This window comes from Acomys minous, assembly GCF_964271855.1.
Source record: "Acomys minous genome assembly, chromosome: 12".
Classification (NCBI taxonomy): domain Eukaryota; kingdom Metazoa; phylum Chordata; class Mammalia; order Rodentia; family Muridae; genus Acomys; species Acomys minous.
In genome coordinates this window covers 96156415-96180928 of record NC_140493.1, presented here as the reverse complement: position 1 = coordinate 96180928, position 24514 = coordinate 96156415, and the positions used below count along the sequence as shown (strand labels likewise).

General features: G+C 46.4%; 1 protein-coding gene across 2 annotated transcripts; it reads right to left on the bottom strand.

Annotated features, from left to right (window-relative positions):
• Positions 1–2731: 2731 nt before the first annotated feature.
• LOC311580010 (ADP-ribosylation factor 2) lies at positions 2732–23222 on the bottom strand. Of its 2 annotated transcripts, none has more exons than XM_084751145.1 (5): positions 23099–23222; positions 20766–20932; positions 13335–13445; positions 5948–6072; positions 2732–4418 (listed from the first exon to the last, which is right to left on the bottom strand). In XM_084751145.1, exons 2-5 carry the CDS (start codon positions 20911–20913, stop codon positions 4257–4259), a joined length of 546 nt encoding a protein of 181 aa, XP_084607271.1. In that variant the 5' UTR covers positions 20914–20932; positions 23099–23222; the 3' UTR covers positions 2732–4256. The 2 variants fall into 2 exon arrangements, with proteins under 2 accessions (XP_084607271.1, XP_084607272.1); XM_084751146.1 differs by lacking the exon at positions 23099–23222 and adding an exon at positions 22477–22497.
• Positions 23223–24514: the final 1292 nt, after the last annotated feature.

Here is a 24514-nt window from a genome sequence, read left to right as displayed (position 1 = left end):
GAGGTTTTTTTCTTTCCACTACATAAGGGTTCTGGGAGTTGAACCCAGGTCATCTTGCCTACAAACACCCTTCCCAACTCATCTCACCAGCCTTTCTCTCTCCCTCCTCCCTCCCTCCCTCTCCCCTCCACCTCTTTTGAGAAAGGGTCTCGATATGTAGTGATATGTAGCCCGGGAGCCTGGAACTCTCAGTACAGCTTCTGCCCCCCAGTACAAGGACCACATTATCTTTTCATACTTGAGTTTCTCTCTTTGTGATGCAGATGTTGCCCGTGTGCCTGGACATCTTTATTACTGCCTTCAACTCTCTGCACTCTGCTCTGATGTCTACTTCACATTTCTCTTCGCTCTCTACTCCTGTTTACTAGGTCGATCCTAGTGCCCAGGCCTTACTACCTGCAAGAGGTGATGGGCTCTCCACCATTCAGGAGGCCTACAGCTGGCTCATTCAAGCAAGGCTGTTAGAGGAACCCAGGTGGAACAGCAGCACCACCTGGTGGCGAGGAGTAAAAGCAAGCTATACACTGGAATGACGTGTGGCCGAGGACTCCTTTGTAAGTCTAATGCCTGTGCCCCCAGGGTATCTCATGTCACACAATAGGACAAGGGTGTGAATGAAAAAAATGAGAAAAATTCACAGTATGATGCTCTGCCAAATCTCCATCTTGAACAGTGAGCTAGAGGGTATGGAGGATTGGCGGTGGGGCTGGACAGTGACTGCTAAAAAAAAATCTCTTTTTAAAAAGGAGTATGGGTATTTTGTTTGCAAGTATGTCTGTGCACCATGTGTATACCTAGTGCCTCAGAGACCAGAAGAGAGTGCTAGATCCCCTAGGGCTGGAGTCAGAGGCAGTTGTGGTGCTGGGAATCACACTCAAGTCCTCTGCAAAAAGCAAGCAGCACTCTAAACCACTGAGCCATCTCTCCAGCCCCGACATCATCTTTCCTATAGAGAAGGCTCTCAGGCTGGAGAGACGGCTCTGGTTAAGAGCACTGGCTACTCTTGCAGAGGGCCGAGGTTCAACTCTGAGCGCTCACATGGTGGCTCACAACCATCTGTAACTCCAGGTCCAGGAAATCTGATGCCCTCTTCTGTCCCCTGTAGGCACCAGGCTTAGAAGCAGTACTCAGACACACATGCAGACCAAACCCCCAAACTCATAAAAAGAAAATTAAAAAATAAAAAACTCCCCCTCCCAGTCACAATATGGATGCCCACATCCATGAGTCTACCACTCGCTGCTGAGCTAGACTCGCAAAGCCTCTCCATAGCCAATCAGCAGGGCTCCCGTGCACTGCACGACAGTATCTACTTGATGCCTGCCAAGAACTCTGGTCACATGAGAAACCTACTTTGGAACAGACCACATCCTCTTCTGTCCTAACATGTGGAAATAGCCTCAACCATTGAGGAGTGGTGTTTAATAAACCAAATGACATGCTCCACAGTATACTGCTAACCCCCAGGCCCAACCACTAGACACAGCCCATATTCTGACATCCACAAAGACCTGTGCCCTGATAAGCCCTAGGGCTGTTTCTAGGACAGCAGGGCGAGGATCCACTTGCATGTGGCAGGGTCTGTGTTCTCTGACCCAGCCCAAGCTCTTCCCTTCTGATCAGGAGACCATAGCCTTTTATACCTGGTGTCGCTCTGCAGTAGCTCCCCTGCCCTTCCTAGGGTGATAAAGTCCATGTCACATGCAGCTCTCCAGGCCCTATCCACAGAGACAGGGCAGGTGAGTGCTTCCCAGATGGTGTGGGCAAGAAGAGGGGACAGGTGTCAAGAGCACCCAGCTCCTTTTGGTGCTGATGGAAGACATCTAAATTGGTAGTGGCACACTCGGTGAATATACTGACTCACTGAACTGTACATTAAAAATAAAAAACTAAAAGAAGCAGGTTGGGTCTGCTTTTTATATGAGCATCTGAGCTGGTCTTGTTGCACTGAGCATGCTTAGAAAGGACAGAGCTCTCAGCAGCTAAACTTTAAACATCGCTAGCACTGCAATGAACATACTTTAAGATAATTTTTAAAGAAAAACATCACAGTCCACACTTACAATGGCATGGAATTTTTCCCTAGTATAACTTTGTTGCCAATGAACAATATTTATTTAAAGCTGCAGCTAAAAGCCAAGGCAGCTAAAGCTACTCTCCCATGCTACTATTAGTAATGTTGGCCAGTGGGAGACACCATTAGTGCTGCTGTCCTTGGTTGGACACCATGATCTCTAGGGAAAGAGCAGAGTAAGACATTCAAAGGCACATAGCATTTAACCTTCACCCCTCTGAGGTCATCTGAAGTTGACAGACTCAGACACACCAAGGCTAACAGTGAGAGGCTGAAGGCAAGGCAAACCAGACTCAAGAGGCTTTCAAAGACCAGGTCTCTGCTGAGAACCACCACAGTAAAGTACCCCAACTGGTGCTTTACAAGAGACATGGACACGGTAAGGAGCTAAGCAGGGTCTGAAGGTGGAGAAGCACCTCTTGGGGTGTCCTGAGGCTTTAGGAGAAAGCCAGAAATAAGAGGAAAGACAGGCTGGGCGGTGGTGGCGCACACCTTTAATCCCAGCACTTGGGAGGCAGAGGCAGGTGGATCTCTGTGAGTTCGAGACCAGACAGGACAGTCAAGGCTACACAAAGAAACCCTGTCTGGGGCGGGGCGGGGGGTGGGGGGGGAGGAGAGACTTGACGCAGTTCAGACACCCAGGAGTACACTGCCGTATTTCCACTCCCCAAGTAAGTTCTTTATTGTCTAACTGATCACCACGTTTACTGCGGCCTAGCACCAGGCCAGGCACACTACGCATAATTACAAAGGGAAAGAGACTCCCAGGCAATGGGAGGTGTACAACTTCAACGTTTCTCAGGAGTTCATCTGTGGTTAAAATCACACCTGGACTCAGCAGCCAGTATTGCAATGAACATTCTTTAGGATACTTGTTAAAGAAAAACATCACAGCTCACATTTACAATGGCATGGAATTTTTTCTCTAGTATAACTTTGTTACCAATGAACAAGATTTATTTAAATCTTCCTGTAATAGGAATCAATTTTTTTTTTAAAGGAGTTGTAAAAGGCTAAGCAGTAGAGGGCTTAGGTACAAACGTGGCCTGAAGGGCTTCGGGCTGACCCAGCTCCTCTCTGGGCCTTCCTATGTCTCACTGTCTGCAGGACAACACAGCAGCATTCCTAAGCAGCTCCTCAGAGGCCGCTGTGGCTGAGGAGGGAGCCCATGCCGCCGTGAGAATGGTCTAAATACAAGATGCTTCTCAGAGCGAAGTTTAGCACCAACCCAGGGAGTACCAGGGGTCACTGGGAACTTCGTCCCCTACATTACTAACCTCCTGATTTTCTCAAACTCTCAGAACTCAGGGATGTGCAGTTCTGGAAACAGATTCTAACTAACAGCCTACAGTAGACTGGGACGACTGGACACAGTGACAACTCTACCCAGGAGCAACTGTCTGCTTCATGTGAGGAACACTCAGCACAGCGCAGAGCAGTGGGAGCAGCAGCCTGAGGGCCTGAGACAGTGACGCCAGAACACTTCACTTCCTCCAGCCTACACTCCACCGTGGACCCTGTGGCTGGGGAGAGTACTGGCCTCCTGCTGGCCAGCAGCCCACTGCAGTTCCATTTGGCAAGTGAGGGGAAAGCTGGAAACTTCTCTAGTGTTAGTCTGGGTACTCTAGTGAAAAAGGTCACTGATTCCTTGGGCTAAAACAAGCTAAATGAGTCATTCTGAACTAACAGAACTCTGGAGACGCGTTCCCCTCTGACCCTCTTCACATAGTAATGTATCTTTTCTTCTTGATTGCTTTAAAGTGAGCCGCTAGCTTTGGCACAGTGGGAAAGAATGACAGATCCTTCCTTTCTTTTTACAATAGGACACCGAAGTCTAACAGGATTCCGGGTGTATGGAGATGCTAGACCCAGGTCGCAGCAACAGGACCATGTCCAGCTCCAGCTCTTTTCTTTTCCAGCCTAGAGATGCTCTGGCTATCACATCCAGGGGCCTTAGCAAAAATGACCATCAAAGCTAGTGAAATGGAAGGTAGCATTCAAAATGTAACACTGGTTTTCTTAACATGGAATACTGGTTTTCGTATAGCGTGTATAAGGCACGGTGTGAGAAAGCTGCCCCCACTCCCAGCCGCACAGCCCCATGGGCTCCTCACACGCTCACATGCACACAGGAAAGGCCAGCTGGCTTTGCCACGATGCATGGGGAATGGGTTGCTTCTGATCACTTCTGGTTTTTGAGCTGGTTGGAGAGCCAGTCCAGGCCTTCATAAAGCCCATCTCCACTGGTGGCACAGGTAGCCTGAATGTACCAGTTTCTCTGGCGAAGGGAATGTAAGCCAAGCTTGTCTGTGATCTCTGCTGCGTTCATAGCATTAGGAAGATCCTTAAAGAAAAGAAGCAAACAGTTTACCAACCTGTGTTCATGCAATACAACAGGAGCATCCTCTAAAACATATCCTGACCCACAGTCCCTATTTCAGTTGCTTAGGCCCAAAACCTTAGCTTTTTCCTTCTCAGTCCACACAACAGGACATCCCAACAGTTCAAGAACCAGAATTTATTCTGGATCTGACCACCTCTCACCATCCTCTCTGCCACCATGTCTCCTTTAACTAGAATATGAAGCAGGAATCTTTCTCTTTTCTCTGACTAGGATATACTAGCATCAAAGGAAGATCTGCATGCACTGAGATGGCAGAATATCAAATACACGCCAAGTGAAAATGCAGGCTACAAAACAGTGCAACCCATAACCCCTGGAGTGTAAAGAGGTATACAAGCACATAACTGCTTACACAGGCATAGAAAGTCTTCTCTCTGGAAAGAGATACATAATTTTAACCTGTCAATAAAGCTAGAGGAATGGAAGGTAGCATTCAGAATGTAACACTGGTTTCTTTAAATGGAATACTAGGTTTTGGACAGCCTGTATAAGTCACAGTGTGAGAAAGCTGCTCCCACTCCGGCCACACAGTCCCAGGGCTCTTCACACACTCACGTGCTCACACGAAAAATGTTTCACTTGACATTCTCAACTTTTCAAATTTCCACCCTGGACTTGTTCTGTTTTTATCATTAAAAACAAAGCCATTGTGTTGTTGCTTAAAGCCCGTTATGTCCACTAGTGAAACTGCATCCTACCAGCACAACAGGGTAACAGGTGAGTGAATCAGGAGCCGGCCACCCCAAAAAGCCATGTTTTTAGAGTGGAGGTGACAAGAACAACTGCAACTGGTAAGTCTAAAGTGACAAGACTGGCTGCAGCACTGTCATTACCGTGCAATTTCGGCTGCATAAGAAATAGAGAAAGGGGACACCCCCTGTGCACAGAGGTCACCTCCCAGAGCCCCACTCCATCTTCTCTGGGGTTTGGTTCAGCTCAGACCCAGAGGCTGTGCAGCTCTGCATCAGCCTTCCTCCCACATTTCGTGGCTTTTCCTTTCTAGCTGAGGCTCCTCCTCCGCAGCAATAGCCCCTGAGGACCCGCTCTTCCCTGCTCACCCCTCCTCCTGCATCTGCAACCTGTGGCTGCCTTCCCTCCTGGCTCCGATGTAAGTCATGCCCAGCACTTCCCACACACACTCTGCACTCCCTCCTCCACAACACTCTACCAGACATATTAGTCTTTCTCTCCACTGCTCTCCTCCCACTACAGGGTAAACACAAACGCGGGGCTTTTGTCACTTGCTCACTGCTAAGTGCCCAATACCTGCAGCAAAGCCTGGAACTTAGCAGATGCTTGATTAGTATTTACAGAGCGACTATAAGACATTCTAAATAGGAGATGGGGGAGAAGCTATGGTTAGGACTGGTGAGGAGGAGGCAGGCATCTAATTTAGATATCTATATATTCAAATGAGCCATCTGGCAGTAAATTTAGTCTCAGTGTTCAGAAAGCTAACAACCACATACCTGTTTGTTTACAAACACCAATAAAACTGCGTCTCTGAGCTCATCTTCGGCTAACATTCTGGTTAGTTCTTCCCGGGCCTCATTGACCCGCTCTCTGTCATTACTGTCAACCACGAAAATCAGACCTGCAAAGGATCCCCAAGCATGTTAGAAACATGAGCCTAGAGCGCAGCCATTGCATGTCCACACAGCTGCTCCCTGCTCACAGTGAGGATTCACAGAGGGCAGGCAACAAGAGCATGGCACAGGCTTGTAATCCCAGCACTCCAAGAGGCGGAGGCAGAAATACCACCCACAAGTTCAAGGTCATGCTGAGCTGTTAAGACATAATGAGACTCTGTCTCCTTCTTCCCTTTTTCTTCATCATTCTTTTTGGGAAGTCTACATAGCTCCAAGGTTAGGAAGCTTACTGTACATTCATTTCACCTACCGTGCTCAGAAGGATCACAGCCCTTCAACAGATCAACCAGAAGGAAGAAAGACAAGTTAGGTTGGTTATTCGTCACTAATTTCCACCTCCGATGGGAAAAGGATGTTGGAAGAACACAGTTTGCACAAAGGCCGAGGAGCAGGCATGCTGTCTTGGAAGTGGTCCCAGGAAAGCAGGTGGGGGCTTAGGAGAGGAAAGGGCTGAAGGAAGGACAGAGCAGCCAAGTCGGCAACTTCCAGGTAAACAGTGTTGGATGCTACTGGACATTCCAGCCCATGTGAAAGCCCTTTGTCCCCCATGAGACAAAAAGGGAAACTGTGCTTCCATGCATACCAAGAGGCACCTAAAAGCTATAAACCCCTCAACATTTGTAGGTCGCAATTGTGAGAATGTCAAGAGTCGATGGACACCTGCAGTACAGCGTGTGATTGCTCTTCTGTCACCAGGACTTTCAATGGGAGAGGCGTCTCTGATGGTGGGAGCACACCCCCTTTATTTATACTAATAAGACTGCCTCTGGGAAGGGAGGGAGGCGGGGGTTTGACTCACAAGGCCCAGTGAGTCACTCCATGTGCCTCTGTAATGGAGTCCCAATAAAAACAATGTTCACATGGCCACAGGAGCTCGCATAAACTTCCCTGGTGCCAGCACTGTTTGCTGTCTCTCATCCATGTGCTGGCAGAACAGGTGCTGCTCCCTGAATTTCGGGGCAGTGGACAACAGAAGCTGTGGCTGGCAGGCACCTTCCTGCTGACTGCTGCACTCGTGTCCTGCTGCTGTAATAAACCTGTAATTTCAAGCACAGCTCTGTCCTGAGTCCTGTGATTCATCCTCACAAACTATTAAACCTGCTAGTGAAGGCTGCCAAATTATAATCCAGCAGGAAGTAAGGGTGGTTGGGGGACCCTAATCTGCTATAGCTGATGACAGAGGCAATCAAGGTAAGATTGTGTTCTTAAACTGTGAAATGCAGCCCAGCTCTGGGTAGTGGGTGTCAGAGCCCTCCAGCTCCCACTATATCACCAGAGAAATGCTGGGAGGTGAGAAAGCAGGGCAGGCTGGAGGCGGCACCATCATGAGCGCCACATGACATCTAAGGCAAGGACTGAAACCTGTCCAGACTTGCCACACTGTTGAGGAAGCATGTGCAGAGCGAGCACAGACTGGAGAAGAGCTCCTCAGTCAGGACTCCACGTGACAATGACAGTAACAAGTTGGTGTTTGGCTGAAAGCAAGACCTTTGAGACAAAAATGTGGTGCAGCTGTCCAGAGACGTCACTTGATCCTAGACTCAACTACCAGGAGTGACAGCTCCTCTGTTTCTGGGACATAGGTGAAAACAAGCAGCTTCCTCTGGATGTCAATCCCTTTACCCTGGGAATGTTGCACTGCCAGTGTTGGCCCTAACGCTCTCAAGTCACAGGCACACGGGGTCTCAAAGAGCTAGCAGAGCACCAGGGACCAGGGACCAGGCCAAGTGATAGGAGCAGGGAAACTACCTGGAAGAAAACCCCTTGGTGAGAGACCAATAGCTATCCGCAGATATCAGAAAGGCCACAACTGAGTCAAGCAAGGCACCTTGTACAGCTCAATGAGGAGACAGAAGACAAGCAGGAAAAGCCACAGGAAGTCCACAGGGCAGAGGCAGAAGGACTGAAGTTAAAGTGAGCTTCTAAGAGGACTCTGCTAGAAGTACCCAGCTGAGGGCACATTTCATGGGGACACTGCAGGAGAGACTCTGGTAGAAACCAGGAAGTAGGGTCAGATGACAGAGATTTCACAACTGTTCAAGAGAGAAAACCAGGCCTGGCCCTCTGCCCATGTTGTCCCAGGCCTTCCAGGCAATCTCCCTAGCAGACGAGCGCTCAGTGCTTCTAAAGAGTTCTCATGTGGGTCAAAGCTGTGTTTGATATATCACATCAGATTGAAAACGGAAACCTCAAGCCCACCCACACAGGTTTGGCATGCTACTTGAAGTTCTGGAGGACAGTTCTAAGTGCAGCAGCTGATGTGGAAATTCAAGCAGAGCCTTAGCTACCAATGCAAAACCAACAGAGCAGAAATGACTGTTCTTGCTTTGCCATTCCTAATGCAAGCAAAACCACGCGTTTCTCGTGTGAATGAGACCCAAGCAGCCATGACGGAGTCCTCTAAAACCAAGGACCAAAATACACACTTCTTCCCTTAAAAATAAGATAGAATTAAATTAGACGCCAGAGTATGTGCTACTTTACACTGTCTTGACGTGGGTCCTCATCTAAGAACCTCCCATCAGAATGACTGCACACTGATCCATGAAGAGTCTGTAAAGGAGCCAAATATAGCTGGAGGACCCTGAGTTCCAGACAAGCCTGACCTACAAAACTAGACCCTGTGCAAGAACACTTGCCTAGCATAGCAAGGGTCTAGTTTGATCTTAGCCTTGTTTCTCACCTTACCAAAAAAAAAAGAGAGAGAGAGAGAGAGAAAGATGGGGGATATATGTAATACATTTATTATACTATCTACCCTTGTAGAAAAAGTATGTGTAGATACAAGAAATAAAGGTGGCTGTGTGTGGGAGCTTATCTGAAAAATAAAACTTTTTCTATTCCTTTCTCTTTTTTGATACAGATAAACTGCCATTCAGTAAGTAAACGAATGGTGATGGTCCACGCCTTTAATCCCAGCACTCGGGAGGCAGAGGCAGGTAGATCTCTAAGTTCAAGGCCAGCCTGGTCTACAGAGCGAGTTCCAGGACAGCCAGAGCTACACAGAGAAGCCCTGCCTCGAACTGCCATTTTTATTTTATTTTATTTTTTATACTCTACAGTTATCAGTTAGGAAATCAAATGGTTTACATTCTAGTCTATGCACGTAAACCAACACAGGGCCGGGAGAGACTAGGACTTTCTGCCCACTGGAAAAGCATTGTAGCCCCGAGCTCTGAGCCACAGCTCAGGCTTTTTTATTTTTTCTTTTGAAACATCTCACAAAGTTGACAAGGCTTGTCCTGAAGTTATCTGGCAGTCCAAGCAGACCTTGAACCTGTGCTTCTCGCGGCATTCTGAGTATTTCAGGCCTGGATAACCAGGCCCAGCCTTTGATGTCTTAATAGAGAATTAAAGGCACTCATTAAGGTCTGTCACACTCAACAGACTGATGAAAACAATTTAAATTAAAAGACAGCCTGACGGGGTTTTTTCCCTGTATCCAAGACGACTCACAGATGAGACACGCGGCCAGCAGAGACGGCAAGCCCATTCTCCACACAGCTCCCACTTGCTATTTCATGAGGAGCCAGCACACCACCCCTCCCTCCCAGAACATAACTACCTCCCTCCATCAAAGGAATGGTTGCTGACAGGCTAGAAAATTAGGCTTGCTACAAACAGAGGACTGAAGACAAAATGCACCTCAGCTTGATGCTTAACTGTGAAAACTGAATAGGGTGGCGAAGAAATGTGGCCAGAGAACACCGTCCGCCTGAGATTCTGAGTGCTCTTAGCCACACAACTGAGCACTTTACAAAATTAACCCCATTTCAGGCCCGGGATTTGGGCAGCAGGCTTTATCCTCTTTTTAAGATGAGGGAATAAAAGCAGAAGAAATTACCTAGGTCAATCCAGCTATTCAAGTTTATTACAGATGAATCGGTGAGAAATGGCCAAGTTGCCAAGCACCAGACCAAGATAAATACACACTCTAGTGAGCATCAAAAAAAACCTATCCTTCTTGCCACACACTACATCAAATGTAAAAACCTATGCATCACCATGGAAGTGATGTGGTTTCTCTGAAAATAAAGAAGGATGTATTTTTCCTGATTTCCTTGTATAGAATGTATTCAGGAAATTCCTTACTTAAAAAGATTTCAGTGGGTTGGAGAGATGGCTCAGGGGTTAAGAGCACTGTCTGCTCTTCCAGAGATCCTGAGTTCAATTCCCAGCAACCACATTATGGCTTTCAACCATCTATAATCTGGCATGCAGGCACACATGCAGACAGAATACTGTATAAATAATAAATAAATAAACCTTAAAAAATTTTTTTTCAGCATGCCAGGTGTGGTGGCGCATACCTGTAATCCCAGCACTCTAACAGGAAGAGGCAGACAGATCTCTGAGTTCATGACCAGCCTATTCTACAGCGTTCCAGGATAGCCAAAGCCTAACAGAGAAACCCTGTCTTGAAAAAACAAAACAAAACAAAAAGAAAAAGAAAAAGATTTCAGCAATCAAAGAAAGGAAGAGCAACATGGGATTGAGGGAGTGGCTTGATGTGCTGACTTAGCATGCATAAGGCCCTGGGTTCAACCCCCAACACCACAAAGGAAAACAATAAAGAGTTCAAGGACAGCTAGGACTAGGCCCACTGTCACATTTAACACAAGTTAGAGAAACCACCATTTTGCGACTCCTAACAAAACAACAGAGTTCTCCGCATCCTTCAGTGTGCACTAGGATCACGTGGTAGAAGCCTGATAGGGAGCTTCATCTGGGGAAATCAGGCTGACAGCATCTGGGGACACTGGCATTAAACTATGAAAACCTGGTGTGGCTGCAGGGGCTCCAGGCAGGAGAGCACCATTGTTTAGTGGGTGCTGGTTTCAGCTGTTCAAGGTGAGATGGCTTTTGAAGATGGGCAATGGTATTGACTGTACAACATTGTGAATGTATTTAATACCAATGGCTTGTAGGCTTAAAAGTAGATTAGATGTGTCCAGGGGCTCAGTGGCAGAGTGCTTACCTAGCATGCTTGAGGCCCTGGGTTTAACCCTCTAGCAAAACCAAATCAGAACAAAATTGGCTAATTCAGCTGAGGTGGCTGCAGTGGGAAGATCCTGAGTTTTAAGTGTGCCTGGACTACATATAACAAGTGCATGTCTTTATAAAAAATGTTTTTTATATATGTAAATATATAAACATTTATATACATACACTATGACAACAACAGAATACAAATACAAAACAATGACAGAAAAATCTTTCACCCAGTCATTCTGCTCATAGGTAAATGAAAATAACTGAAGTAGGAGCTCTGCTGGACCCAGTGGCACACACCATAACTCTAGCACGCAGGAGGTAGGGGCAGGAGGAGCTCCAATACCCACAGGAGAATGTTCACAGCAGCATTGATCCCAATAGCAAAAAGGTGGGAGCAACGCCAGAGCGCATCAATAAAGGAACAAGCCAGGCCTTGTGCAGTGTGCCTGGAATCCCAACACTAAGCAAGACCGCCTGAGTTCAGTATGGGCAACATAGACTCCAATATCAAAAGGGGGGGTGGGTACCTGCATGGTGGTGCACACCTGTAACCCCAAATAGTCAAGATCAGAAGTTCAAGGCTAGCCTTGGGCACATGAGTTTGAACATAGCTTGGCTACACGAGACCCTGACTGTGATAGTTCCAAACGACATTTATTATTCAACAAGAAGGAAGCCAGGTGTGGGGGCACTCGCCTCTAATCATAGCACCTGAGAGGCAGAGGCAGGAGGGTCTCTGTGAGTTCCAAGACAGCTGATCTACATAGAATCCTTATTCTTGGAAGTGATGTAACTGCATGGAGACTGTGTTTTGAAAAATAGTAGTCTGGCAGTAGTGGCGCAGGCCTTTAATCCCAGCACTCGGGAGGCAAAGGCAGGAGGATCTCTGTGTTCGAGGCCAGCCTGGTCTACAAAGTGAGTCCAAGACAGTCAGAGCTACACAGAGAAACCCTGTCTCAAAAGCCCAAAGCAAAACAAACAAATAAACAAACAAAAACCAACAACAACAAAGTAAAAAGCCTCATAAGTTGGCACTGAGCACTGAGGGAATGCGTGAGTCAAAGGCATCACATCTGGGATGGCAAAGTGTTAACTAGAAAGACGGAGTGATGGATACATAGAGTTCATCACAGATTCATCTCTCCCTTTGTGTATTTCTAATTTTCCACTAAAGAAAGCGTTTAGGACTCAGTACTTATACAGCTCAATTGATGGAATGCTTGCCTACCATGAACTAGGTTCAGTCTGTAGCACCATGTAAAGCTGGGTGTGCTGTCCCACAGCTGTAATGCAGGTGCCAGGAGGTGATGGCAGGAGGATCAGAAAGTGAAGGCTAACTACATGGAAGGTCCAGGCCATCCTGGGTTACAAATGAGATCTTGTCTCAGAAGAAAAAAAAATTTTTTAAAAACTACCCTATTTTAAGGAAAGATATTCTAAAATCTACAAGCTGAGAAAATAATGTGTCAAGTAACAACTCAATGAATACTGATGAGATATAAAGGAACAATTCACCTGGAGGCTTGGTCCTAAAGACTCTTTACTATTAAACACATGCAACAAAAACTCTATCAGCTTTGGAATCATCAAAAGCAAATATGTTCTAAGTAGATTCCAAGTGAGTAAACTTAGATGCCACACGGTAAAGATTCTACATGGGAGTCAGGGGTGAGAACCGTGCAAAGAGGCTGTTTCAGTGGCAAGGCCCAGGAAAGCACCATCTACTGAAACACAGCCCTGGGAAACACGAGTGGGTTAGAACTACTTCCCAGAATGCACTGACAGGGAAGCAAGGGGCAGATCCGAGTGGGGTCCACGCTTGCTCAGACACCTGGAGAAGGAGGGCCATCAGAGCACTGTGGCACCATAAGATGACAGGATTTGGGGTTCCGGCCACCCCTAGTCATCCCTTTCCCTTTGGATGTGATTTCCAGATAGTCTCAGCAGACTTACAGGACTTGACTGAGTTCAAATTCTTCAAAAACTGGCACTTCCATTAACTGGAAGACAAAAATCCACAGGCTAACCATTTTCTAACTTACTACATTAGAAGGAGTTCAAACCCAAGTCCTTTTTCTGGGACATGTCTAGGAGCTATGTCACAAAGACACCTCCCCAGTGATGCAGAAACAGCTGGCCACTCTAATAAAGCAGAGCAGGCATCCCAGACCCGCCTTCAGACACACCCACTGTGCACACCTCCAACCATTACCTTGAGTGTTCTGGAAGTAATGTCGCCACAAAGGTCTGATCTTGTCCTGGCCACCAACATCCCAGACTGTGAAGCTGATATTTTTATATTCTACCGTCTCCACATTGAAACCTAAGAAGGGAAGTTAAACATACTTTTCATTACGACTTTCACTGGTTCAACAATTCAAAATAACTTCAATTAACATTCGAAAGTACTTTTCACTTATAAAGCAGCTTACAAACCAGAGAGTCACAGGTCACACAGCGAAAGTCCTCAGTCTGTCAGTCTTTGTGCTCCAACCATCCACCCGCACACACTCATCTTCCCAGCTCTGCTTTCTCTAACAGAAGACCCTCCAGGGTACTTCTGAACAAAGAGAAGCCATCCCCGGGAGGGAGTTCCACTTCCCGCCACGCAGTGTACAGTCTCCTCACTTCCTCCCCACACTACCTGCCCTCCACCTTAGAACAATGACCGTCTCCTCCGCCTGTGTGCTGGATTCAACTCACACAGTCGAAACCCTGTGCACACCACTAACTGCCCTCTATCTGAGTCATCCTCAATCTCAGCACACCTGTGTACTTCATATTTCACATCTTAAAAAACAAATCCAAGCTGGGTGTGGTAGCACATGCCTGTGACCCCAGCACTCCAGACAGCAAGGCAGACTAGACGCTCAAGGTTATCCTTGGCTACCTAAAGCTTTAAGGGCAGCTTGGTCGGATGCCTCCTTAAGCCCCTACAGATCCCTGTTAAAGCCACATCTTTATGTTCTACGATCTTCTATTTGCTCTTCTAAAGTCAAGGAAATTTCTAAAAATGAGTAATGGATTCTTTCTAATAACACCTGAATAAAGTTCAAACAAATATAACAGGAAGTGGTGCAGCAAGACACCTCTGAAAGACAACGTAATAAATGACAAGGCACTTCACATTAGCATGAAAATGTCACTCAGTAAACATTGCTGGGCGACTGTGCACTCTTGAGAGTCCAATAACAGCCAGTGGGCAAGTATCTAATCTTCATAAATCTGAGTTATTCTTTTTTTTCTTATTTTATGTGTACAATATACATAAAATGTTTTGCCTGTGTGTACACATGTGCACCACATTTGAATTGGATCCAATTACAGATGACTGTGAGTCATCATGTAGGTGCTAGCAATTTGAACCTGAATCTTTTGTAAGACCAGCAAGTGCTCTTAAATGCTGAGCCATCAGCCAGGCATGGTGGCGCACACCTTTAATCCCAGCACTCCGGAGGCAGAGGCAGGTTGGAGGCCAGCCTGGTCTACAAAATGAGAGTCTAGGACAGCCAAGGCTACACAGAGAAACCCTGTCTTGAAAACCAAAAAGAAAAAAGAAAAAAAAAAAAAAGCTGAGCCATCTCTCCAGTCCCTTATTTAATTTTTTTAAAATAAAAAATGTAAACCTTGTAAAGTTAGGAGAAAATAGCTAATATTATTATGATCTTAAAAAGAATTGTCTAAAAATACTATAAAACTATGAAGGAAAAATATACATTTGGCTAACTAATAATTTAAAGGTCCCTTATGGTTTTATTGTTTTTTGTTTTTTGAAGACAGGGTGGACTCACTTTGTAGACCAGGCTGGTCTCGAACTTAGAGAGATCCTGCTGCCTCTGTCTCCCGAGTGCTGGGATTAAAGGCCTGCAACACCATGCCCAGCTACAATTCCCTTATGTTAACATAGAAAAAAAAAAAAGACACATTTATCACATTTTGGTTGGTTAGTTTTTGTTTTTCGAGACAGGGCTTCTCTGTGTAGCCTTGGCTGTCTTAGACTCACTTTGTAGACCAGGCTGGCCTCAAACTCACAGTGATCCACCTGCCTCTGCCTCCAGAGTGCTGGGATTAAAGGCGTGCGCCCACCACGCCTGGCTCCTTTTTCACATTTATCAACCAGAAAATACATACCTGACAAGAATTGTTCATGACCTAAATTGTTCTTCTTCAAAAATCACACCAAAAAAACAACTGAACATTAAAAATAAGAAACAAGGGCTGGAGAGATGGCTTGGAAGTTAAGAGCACTGCCTGCTCTTCCAAAGGTCCTGAGTTAAATTCCCAGCAACCTCATGGTGGCTCACAACCATCTATAATGAGATCTGGTGCCCTCTTCTGGTGTGCAGCTGTATATGCTTTCAAAACACTGTATACTTAATAAAATAAAATTTTAAAAAATACTGTTAAAAAATAAACACTCGGGAGGCAGAAGCTGGTGGATCCCTATGAGTTCAAGGCCAGCCTGGTCTACAAAGTGAGTCTAGGGCAGCCAAGATTACACAGAGAAACCCTGTCTCAGAAAAAACAACAACAAAAAAAAAAATCAAGGGTGGGAAAAATAAAAGAAATCAGAGAAGAGCAAAAGAAGACATTATTAATTTATTCACCCATAATAAAAGCAGTCCTAATCGAAGTCAGTGTTTTCTCTCTATCAGATGGCAGATTTCCACTTTTCACTGCTGGTGGCACAACCTTTTTTGGAGAATAGTCTGACAACCTGTTTATACACTTTAAATATCCACCTCTCATAAGAAACCCTCTCCCAGTGACTACTGCAAGGAAGTGAAGTACATGTTTGCAAAAACCCAAGACAGGGCTGGAGAGATGCTCAGTGGTTAGAGCACTGACTGCGTTTCCAGAGGCCTAGGTTTAATTCCCAGCAGTCACCTGGCAGCTCACAACTGTCTGTAACGTCAGTTCCCGGGGATCTGATGCCCTCCCTACTCTGGCCTCCAAAGCACCAGACACTCAAGTGGTATAGATAGAAATACCCACACACATACAATAGAAGATAAAAATAAATGTTTTTAAAGTGAAGGCTGCTCACTTGGACATTATGTACAAAGACAAACAGTTGAACCTGGCATGGCGCGGTAGGCCTGAAATTCTGGCTCTTGAAAATAGGAAGCAGGACTGCTGCTGCCAGCTTAAGGCTGCTCATTGAAGGTCACCTAGAACCGCGCAGCAAGACTATGTCTTAAAAAGGGAAAAACAGCAGGGCGGTGGTGGTGCACACCTTTAATCCCAGCACTCAGGAGGCAGAGGCAGGTGGATCGCTGTGAGTTCGAGGCCAGCCTGGTGTACAGTGCAAGTCCAGGACAGCCAAGGCTACACAGAGAAACCCTACCTCAAAAAACCAAAAGAAGAGCCGGGGGTGGTGGCGCACGCCTTTAATCCCAGCACTCAGGAGGCAGAGGCAGGTGGATCGCTGTGAGTTCAAGGCCAGCCTGGTCTACAAAGTCCAGGACAGCCAAGGCTAACACAGAGAGACCCTGTCTTGAAAAACCAAAAAACAAAACAAAACAAAACAAAAAAACCCAACCAACCTAGCAAACAAAACCAAGGACTGGAAAAATAGCTCAGAAAGTAAAGTGCTTGTCTTGAAAGCATGAAGGCCTAAACCCAATCCCCAGAACTGGGGTGGGAGGTGGAGAGGCAGGGGTAGTAGAGGCAGAGACAGGAGGAGCCTTGGAGCTGGCTAGCCGACCCGCCTAAGTTATCAGGTGAGTTCCCTGCCTATGAGGGATTGTCTAAAAAAAGAAAAAAGAAAAAAAAAAGGGCAAAAAGGGGATGGGGTATAAACTAGTGACTGAAGGAGGATACCCAAAAGTATACTCAGCCCTAGATACCCAAATGCATGTGCACACACACATAAATAGCTATAAATACCCCAACCACCTAGCAATGAACATGACTCTAAAATACAGCCTTATAATGGAATACTAAACCAGCTATAAAATCCAATGTTGTCCTGCTGCTGTCCCTTTTAATCTAGTGAAGGCCAGCTCATTCTTTTGGTCTTGGCTTAAGAGCTAGACTGAAGGGCACCTCTTCTGTTGGTGGCTTAGGCCTCCTATTTAGCTGCATTTACCTAGTGGCCAGCAGGTCAGATTGCTGCCTTCCCAGGTGGTCTTGTATCCTCCAGAAACACTGGCTTCCTTAGCTAATGGTGGCAGCTCTCAGTCACTGGGATGTTTCACTAGCCAAAGCAAACCACGTGGCCAAGTTCAGCGCCATGCAGGAAGGGAGCAAGGGCAAGGATGCTGAGGAGCAAGACTCACTGGAGGCCGTTAGTTCAACAAACTATCATGATCAGTGAGCAGTTCACTCACCGAAGATGTATTAGCCATCTAACATGGCCAGGCATTACCAGATGCTGGGGACAGTGAGAAGACAGACATGGTTCCTTCTTATTTACTTTGTTGGGAAGAAGACAGTGAACAATCAATAAACTGTAAGTGTTTCCAAGTGTTATTAATGACTTCAAGTTACTATGGAGACTTAGAGCAAGGAAAAAGAAAAGGAACTCTGGGAAATAACACTTAAACTGAGATCCAAAACAGTGGGCTGGCAGCATTCATGAGGTAAGGAAGAAAGCAGGAAGGACTCCAGAGAAAATCAACAAAAAGTGAGCACATACACTATTGCATTAACAAACTAGGAAAGGGCACTTACTTTAAAAATACACCAATCGCCGGCGTGGTGGTGCCCGCCTTTAGTCCCAACACTCAGAAGGCAGAGGCAGGTGGATAGCTGTGAGTTCAAGGACAGCCTGGTCTACAAATCGAGTCCAGGACAACCAAGGCTACACAGAGAAACCCTGCCTCAAAAAAAATCAAAACAAAACAAAAAAAATACACCAACCAAAAGCCAGGCATGGTGGTGCATGCTTTTAATCCCAGCATTCTGGAGGCAGAGGCAGAGGCAGAGGCAGAGGCAAGCGGATTGCTGTGAGTTGAGGCCAGCCTGGTCTACAAAGTGAGTCCCAGACACCCAAGGTTACACAGAGAAACTTTGTCTGGGGGGGGGGGGGGAAACAAACAAACAAACAAAAAACCCAATCAAAATCTTTAAATAGAGGGCTGGAGAGATGGCTCAGAGGTTAAGAGCACTGGCTGCTCTACCAGAGGTCCTGAGTTCAATTCCGAGCACCCACACGGTGGCTCACAGCCACCTATAATGAGATCTGATGGTCTCTCCTGGCCTACAGTTGTACATGCAGGTAGAACACTGTATACATAATAATAAATAATAAATCTTAAAAAAATCTTTAAATAGAATACTGAAAGAATATTTGAATCTTATGTATCTCTGGATATATATTTTGTTTGTGTGTGTGTGTGTGGCCATGCAAGTGCCAAGTAGCAAATGCCATGTTGCACATGTAGAGGACAGAGGACAATTTTGTGGATTCCCAAGAATCAAACTCTGATGGTCAGGCATAGCAGCAAGAGCCTTCACGGGCTGGGCTAATCTGCCAAACTATACATTGGTTTTCTATATGGGAAAGCTGTTTTCATTTTGAACTAAAACATTTTCAAATTGTGTGTGGGAACATTCCTATTAATTTACAACTTTCTTCAAATGCTGCAGTCTCTGAAGCTAGTGCCCAGTGTAAAAGGTGACCCATGTCAGCCATGCCAGAACTCAGACAGTGCCCAAATGCATGTGACATCCTGGGGATTTGGTTTTGTAGGCAGGTCACAAGGTAAAGATTTAGTTCTGTCAAAAATGCCTTTGCAAATCTCTTTTAAAGCCCATAAAACATAGCACTGGTTCACAGTGAGGCTAGATTGCTGAACTCGTTACCATCTTAAGTACTTGTCTTGAGCCAGAGCGGAAAGAACACACAGTCTACCCAGGACACACCTGGTTCAGAGAGACGCTCCCAAGGGGAGCCAGGAGAACGGAGGCTGAGGTTGAGAAAGGCAGTGCTAGTTCCTACCCAGGGCTTGTAAAGGAAAGGGGGAAAGGTAGAGCTTCCTTACCACCTCAACAGTTACTATCTTTTCCTCTTTGTCAAGCAAATAGGTCTAATTTTGCTTAATCTAAATTTCTTCACAACTCCCCTGTGAACCAAGGAATGAGCCAGGAATGCTGAGAAGCACTTAGAGGTCCGTGTGTGCGGTTGAGCGCAGTGGTACACTCAGGAGGGAGAGTCACAAGGAGTGTCAAAGTTCAAAGCCAGCCTACAAAGTTCAAAGCAAGACTACAATGTAAGGTCTTGTCTCAAAAACCAAGAAACAACACAAGAACAAACTTATATAATCTCATTTGGGCCTTCAAAAAGTTTATGTTTTTGAAGTAGTCAAAGGGGTTTTGTTTGTTTGTTTGTTTGTTTGTTTGTTTTTCGAGACAGGGTTTATCTGTGTATCCTTGGCTGTCCTGGACTTATTTTGTAGACCAGGTTGGCCTTGATCTCACAGTGATCCCCCTGCCTCTGCTTCCCAAGTGCTAGGATTAAAGGTGTGCGCCACCACTGCCCAGTGAAGTAGTCAAAGTCTTAAAGAAACAAATATTCAATATAAGAAGCACATTAGGGACTGGAGGAATGGTTCAGAGGGTAAAGTGTTTGCATATCAAACATGAGTTCAGATCCCCAGCACATATGTAAAAGATGGGCCTGATGGCACATATCTGTAACCCGTGCTGCAAAAAAGATGGGAGGCGGGTACAGGAAAATCCTCAAATTTGATAGACAGCCAGCCTTGTCAAAATGACAGGCTTTGGGTTCAGTGAAGAGGCTCTGTCTTGAAAACGAAGGTGGAGAATGGTAGAGAAAACCCCTGATGTGGACATGCATATACATATATAACACATACATACCCAAATGAAAATTCTGAAACAGTAACATGTCAAAGTGTAACATGCTAATTATGAACTGGAAAAGCCGCAGTCATGGGCTTACCTATGGTAGGGATGGGCTTACCTATGGTAGTCATGGGCTTACCTATGGTAGGGATGGGCTTACCTATGGTAGGGATGGGCTTACCTATGGTAGTCATGGGCTTACCTATGGTAGTCATGGGCTTACCTATGGTAGTCATGGGCTTACCTATGGTAGTCATGGGCTTACCTATGGTAGGGATGGGCTTACCTATGGTAGGGATGGGCTTACCTATGGTAGGGATGGGCTTACCTATGGTAGTCATGGGCTTACCTATGGTAGGGATGGGCTTACCTATGGTAGGGATGAGCTTACCTATGGTAGGGATGGGCTTACCTATGGTAGTCATGGGCTTACCTATGGTAGGGATGGGCTTACCTATGGTAGGGATGGGCTTACCTATGGTAGGGATGGGCTTACCTATGGTAGGGATGGGCTTACCTATGGTAGGGATGGGCTTATCTATGGTAGTCATGGGCTTACCTATGGTAGGGATGGGCTTACCTATGGTAGTCATGGGCTTACCTATGGTAGGGATGGGCTTACCTATGGTAGTCATGGGCTTACCTATGGTAGGGATGGGCTTACCTATGGTAGGGATGGGCTTACCTATGGTAGTCATGGGCTTACCTATGGTAGGGATGGGCTTACCTATGGTAGTCATGGGCTTACCTATGGTAGTCATGGGCTTACCTATGGTAGGGATGGGCTTACCTATGGTAGGGATGGGCTTACCTATGGCAGTCATGGGCTTACCTATGGTAGGGATGGTTGTCACGATCTCTCCCAGCTTCAGTTTGTACAAGATGGTGGTTTTGCCCGCTGCATCCAAACCCACCATGAGAATCCTCATTTCCTTTTTCCCAAATAGGCTTTTAAACAGCTTTTCAAAAACATTCCCCATTGTAGCTGAATTCTATAACCTAAATGAAAAGCAAGTTTAACAGTTAATTCTTCATATATATACACACACATAGGTATGTATATATATATACACACACACATATATACACACATATGTGCAATATGTGAAATATATACATATATCATATATATGCAATAGACATAAAAAACATGGGGGATTAGAGGCGGTTCCTAGTAAAAGTTAAGTACAGCTTGGCCAATAAGGAAGATATGTTGTTTTCAAGAAGACACCACTAAGCCACCCTCTAATGCTCTGCCAGAAAACTGTATTTTCCACTGCAGCATCCAAGTGGGATTGGGAAGCACAGCCTCAAGGCCATGTTATGGTGGCAGCCTTTAGTCACCTTAATTGTGGAAGAAATGTCACATCATGTAACTGGACTTTCTTCTAAGCCCACCTGAGATGAAAATTTATAAAGCAGTCACCCCATTCTCCACAATATGGAGCAAAGTCCTTAAGGTAGGTAAAACATTGATATCTCTAGGAGTCGCAGTTGGCTGCCCTTGGCTGGCGGACAGTAACAATACCTAGAGAAGAAGTAGGAAGTTTCAGAGTTGAAGACATCAAGGGTTGGGGAGTTCCACAAAAATGAACATCGGGTAGGCAGAGGTGAGAAAATACTTTAGCATCCAGCATCTAATGGAGGTGACAGTCTTCTTAAAATCTATGTGCAGAGGTCCATGAATGCTCACTAACTACCAGGTCCCCGCAGAGCCCGCTACCAGCCATTACTCCCTAGAAGACGATTCTGTTGACTTCTAACAAGTTAAACACCAGTTGTTTCATTCTTCATTACAATCCCTGGCAGGTTATCTGACGAAGCAATGAAGTCAGGTGAGTTTTTGCAGCCCTGTATGAATGGTGTAACATTTCAAAGACTTAAAAGCAGAACTATGTGGACATCCAGCACACAAACTCTTTGATCAACACTGACTGTTCAAAAAGTCATTCTAGGGCTAGGATTAGACTCCCCCCCTAAAAAAAAACACAAAATAAACAAACCCCCACAATATCCTTGTTCCAGAAACTATCGCTTTCCTTTACAAATTGATCACCAAGGAATTCATTTCTGGTGTGTGTGTGTGTGTGTTTGTGTGTGTATGTGTGTATGTGTGTGTATGTGTGTATGTGTGTGTATGTGTGTGTGTATGTATGTGTGTATGTGTGTGTGTGTGTGTATGTGTGTATGTGTGTGTATGTGTGTATGTGTGTGTATGTGTGTGTGTATGTGTGTGTGTGTGTGTGTGTGTGTGTGTGTGTGTGTGTGTAGGTGTAGGTAGGGCAGCCATTCATCCAGATTCTAGTGACTCAGAGGGAAGGGTGACAGATTCCAGAAGTCCCACCTTTGGAAATCAACAGTTCCTAAAAACAGTTTAGTATCATGGACTATGGCCAAGTACACACCACTCCATTCTACTGCGAGAGACAGTCCTGTACACCCATGAGAGCCAAATGATCAAAAAAATAAAAAATAAAAAAATAAAAAAGAATGACTACTTTCCCCATTCATAGATCTGTCATGGTCTAAGAATCCGCCAGTACCTTGACGCATTCAAAATTCCTGAATTCCTTTCATATTTCCGGGAGGGGGGGGGGTGAAGGGGAGAAGTGTCACAGACCAGGAAACTCAAAGGACCATTCATTGGAAGGAAAGGGAGGAACCTCCTGCTTTCAGGCCCCTGGACGCAGAGTGTCAGATCCCCCTCGTCACCGCCCAGCGCACTCGCGGTTGTCCAGCTCGCTTCTCCCCGCTCCGAGGTCTGAGGTCTTAGGCCCGATGGTGGGCAGGCGAACCTCTGGAGTAAGAGCCCCTTTCCAAACGTCCGAGGGGTTAAATCTTAAGTGACAATGATTGTAAAGACCTCAAGGGCACGGGCGACAGCAGTAGCCAAAGTGAGCGCGCGCGGGGCTGGGCACGCGCGCCGAGAATTCGGGGCCGGCGAGGGTTCTGTTTGCCCGGGACAGCGGACAGCTACGCCGCAGCGTCCGCCTCCCGCCCATCAGCCCCGCGCCTCCCGACCCGACAGAGGCGGGGAACCCGGGGGACCCAGCCCCTTTCGCAGGCCGCCATCCCCACGGATCTCCGGCGTCCAGCCCGCTGACACCTAGGAAGCCGACCGGGCCGCGAGCCCCGCCGTCCCTCCCCCCGCGGCCTGCGACTCACCTGTCTCTGCGGTGAACACCTCCTACAAATCCACCAAGCAAACCGCTACTCCGCCGCGGCAGCCTAGAGGAGTCCGGCTCTCCTCAATAAAATGGCGACTGGCTGGGGCGGGAGCAGCAGCCAACCAATCATCCGCCGCCTCCTGGGAACCCTTGAGCCAATAGCCTAGGAGTATCTTGAGTGACAAGAAATCTGACCAATAGTCATGACAATAAGGCTGGGCAGGAGGAAGCCCGCCCCCCGCGACCTAGGCGACGGCACCAAGCTCTGGAAATGCCGGCTTCATCTTCCAATGGGAGCTCACTGCATCCGGGCAAGAAACGCCCACGTGTCCCACCCCCCGAGGCTACAAGTGACCAATCAGGAAAGCAAAGAGATTTCCGATATGCCCTGCCAATCAACTCCAGGAATTCTCAAGGATTGAACGAACCCCGGGAGCGTTCTGACCAACCCAGTGCTGGTATGTGGGTGGGGCCAGGTTCACAGAGATATTTAAGGAAATTTGCGGCGGTTGAGCTAAAAGTAGAAACTACTTTGGAGCAAGAGTTCCTGGTTAGAAATACTCAGATTCGCCGGGTGTGGTGGCGCACGCCTTTAATCCCAGCACTCCGGAGGCAGAGGCAGGAGGATCGCTGTAAATTAGACGCCAGCCTGGTCTACAAGGCGAGTCCAGGACTGCCAAGTCTAACACCGATAAACCCTGGCTCAAAAAAGAAAAAGAAAGAAAGAAAAGAAAGAAAGAAAGAAAGAAAGAAAGAAAGAAAGAAAGAAAGAAAGAAAGAAAGAAAAAGAAAGGAAGAAGAAGAAATATCCAGATGCCAACATCGAAGTTAGGCATAAAGATTTCCTACTTGGTATGAGGCTAGACTGCAGCTGTTCTTGTATGCAGACTTTCAACAGTGAGGAGAAATATTATAGCCACCAGTACCTTCCTGTGTGTCCCAGAGCCCCAGCTTGCCTCCCCCTCACCCCAACAGGGTTTCTCTGTGTAGCCTTAGCTGTCCTAGACTCACTTTGTAGACCAGGCTGGCCTTCAGCTTACAGCAATCCGCCTGCCCCTGCTTCCTGAGTGCTGGGATCAAAGGGCACACCACCACGCCCGCCTCTTTTCTTTTTCTTTTTTTTTTTTTAAATAAATTATTTGTTTTCATTTTATGTGCATTGCTGTTTTGCCTGCATGTATGTCTGTGCAAGAGTGTCAGTTCTTGGAGTTACAGACAGTCGTCAGCTGCCATGTGGACGCTGGGAATTGAACCCCATTCCTTTGGAAGAGCAGTCAGTGTTCTTTTTGTTGTTTTGTTTTTCGAGACAGGGTTTCTCTGTGTAGACTTGGCTGTCCTGGACTTGCTTTGTAGACCAGACTAGCCTTGAACTACAGAGATCCACCTGCCTCTGCCTCCCAAGTGCTGGGACTGA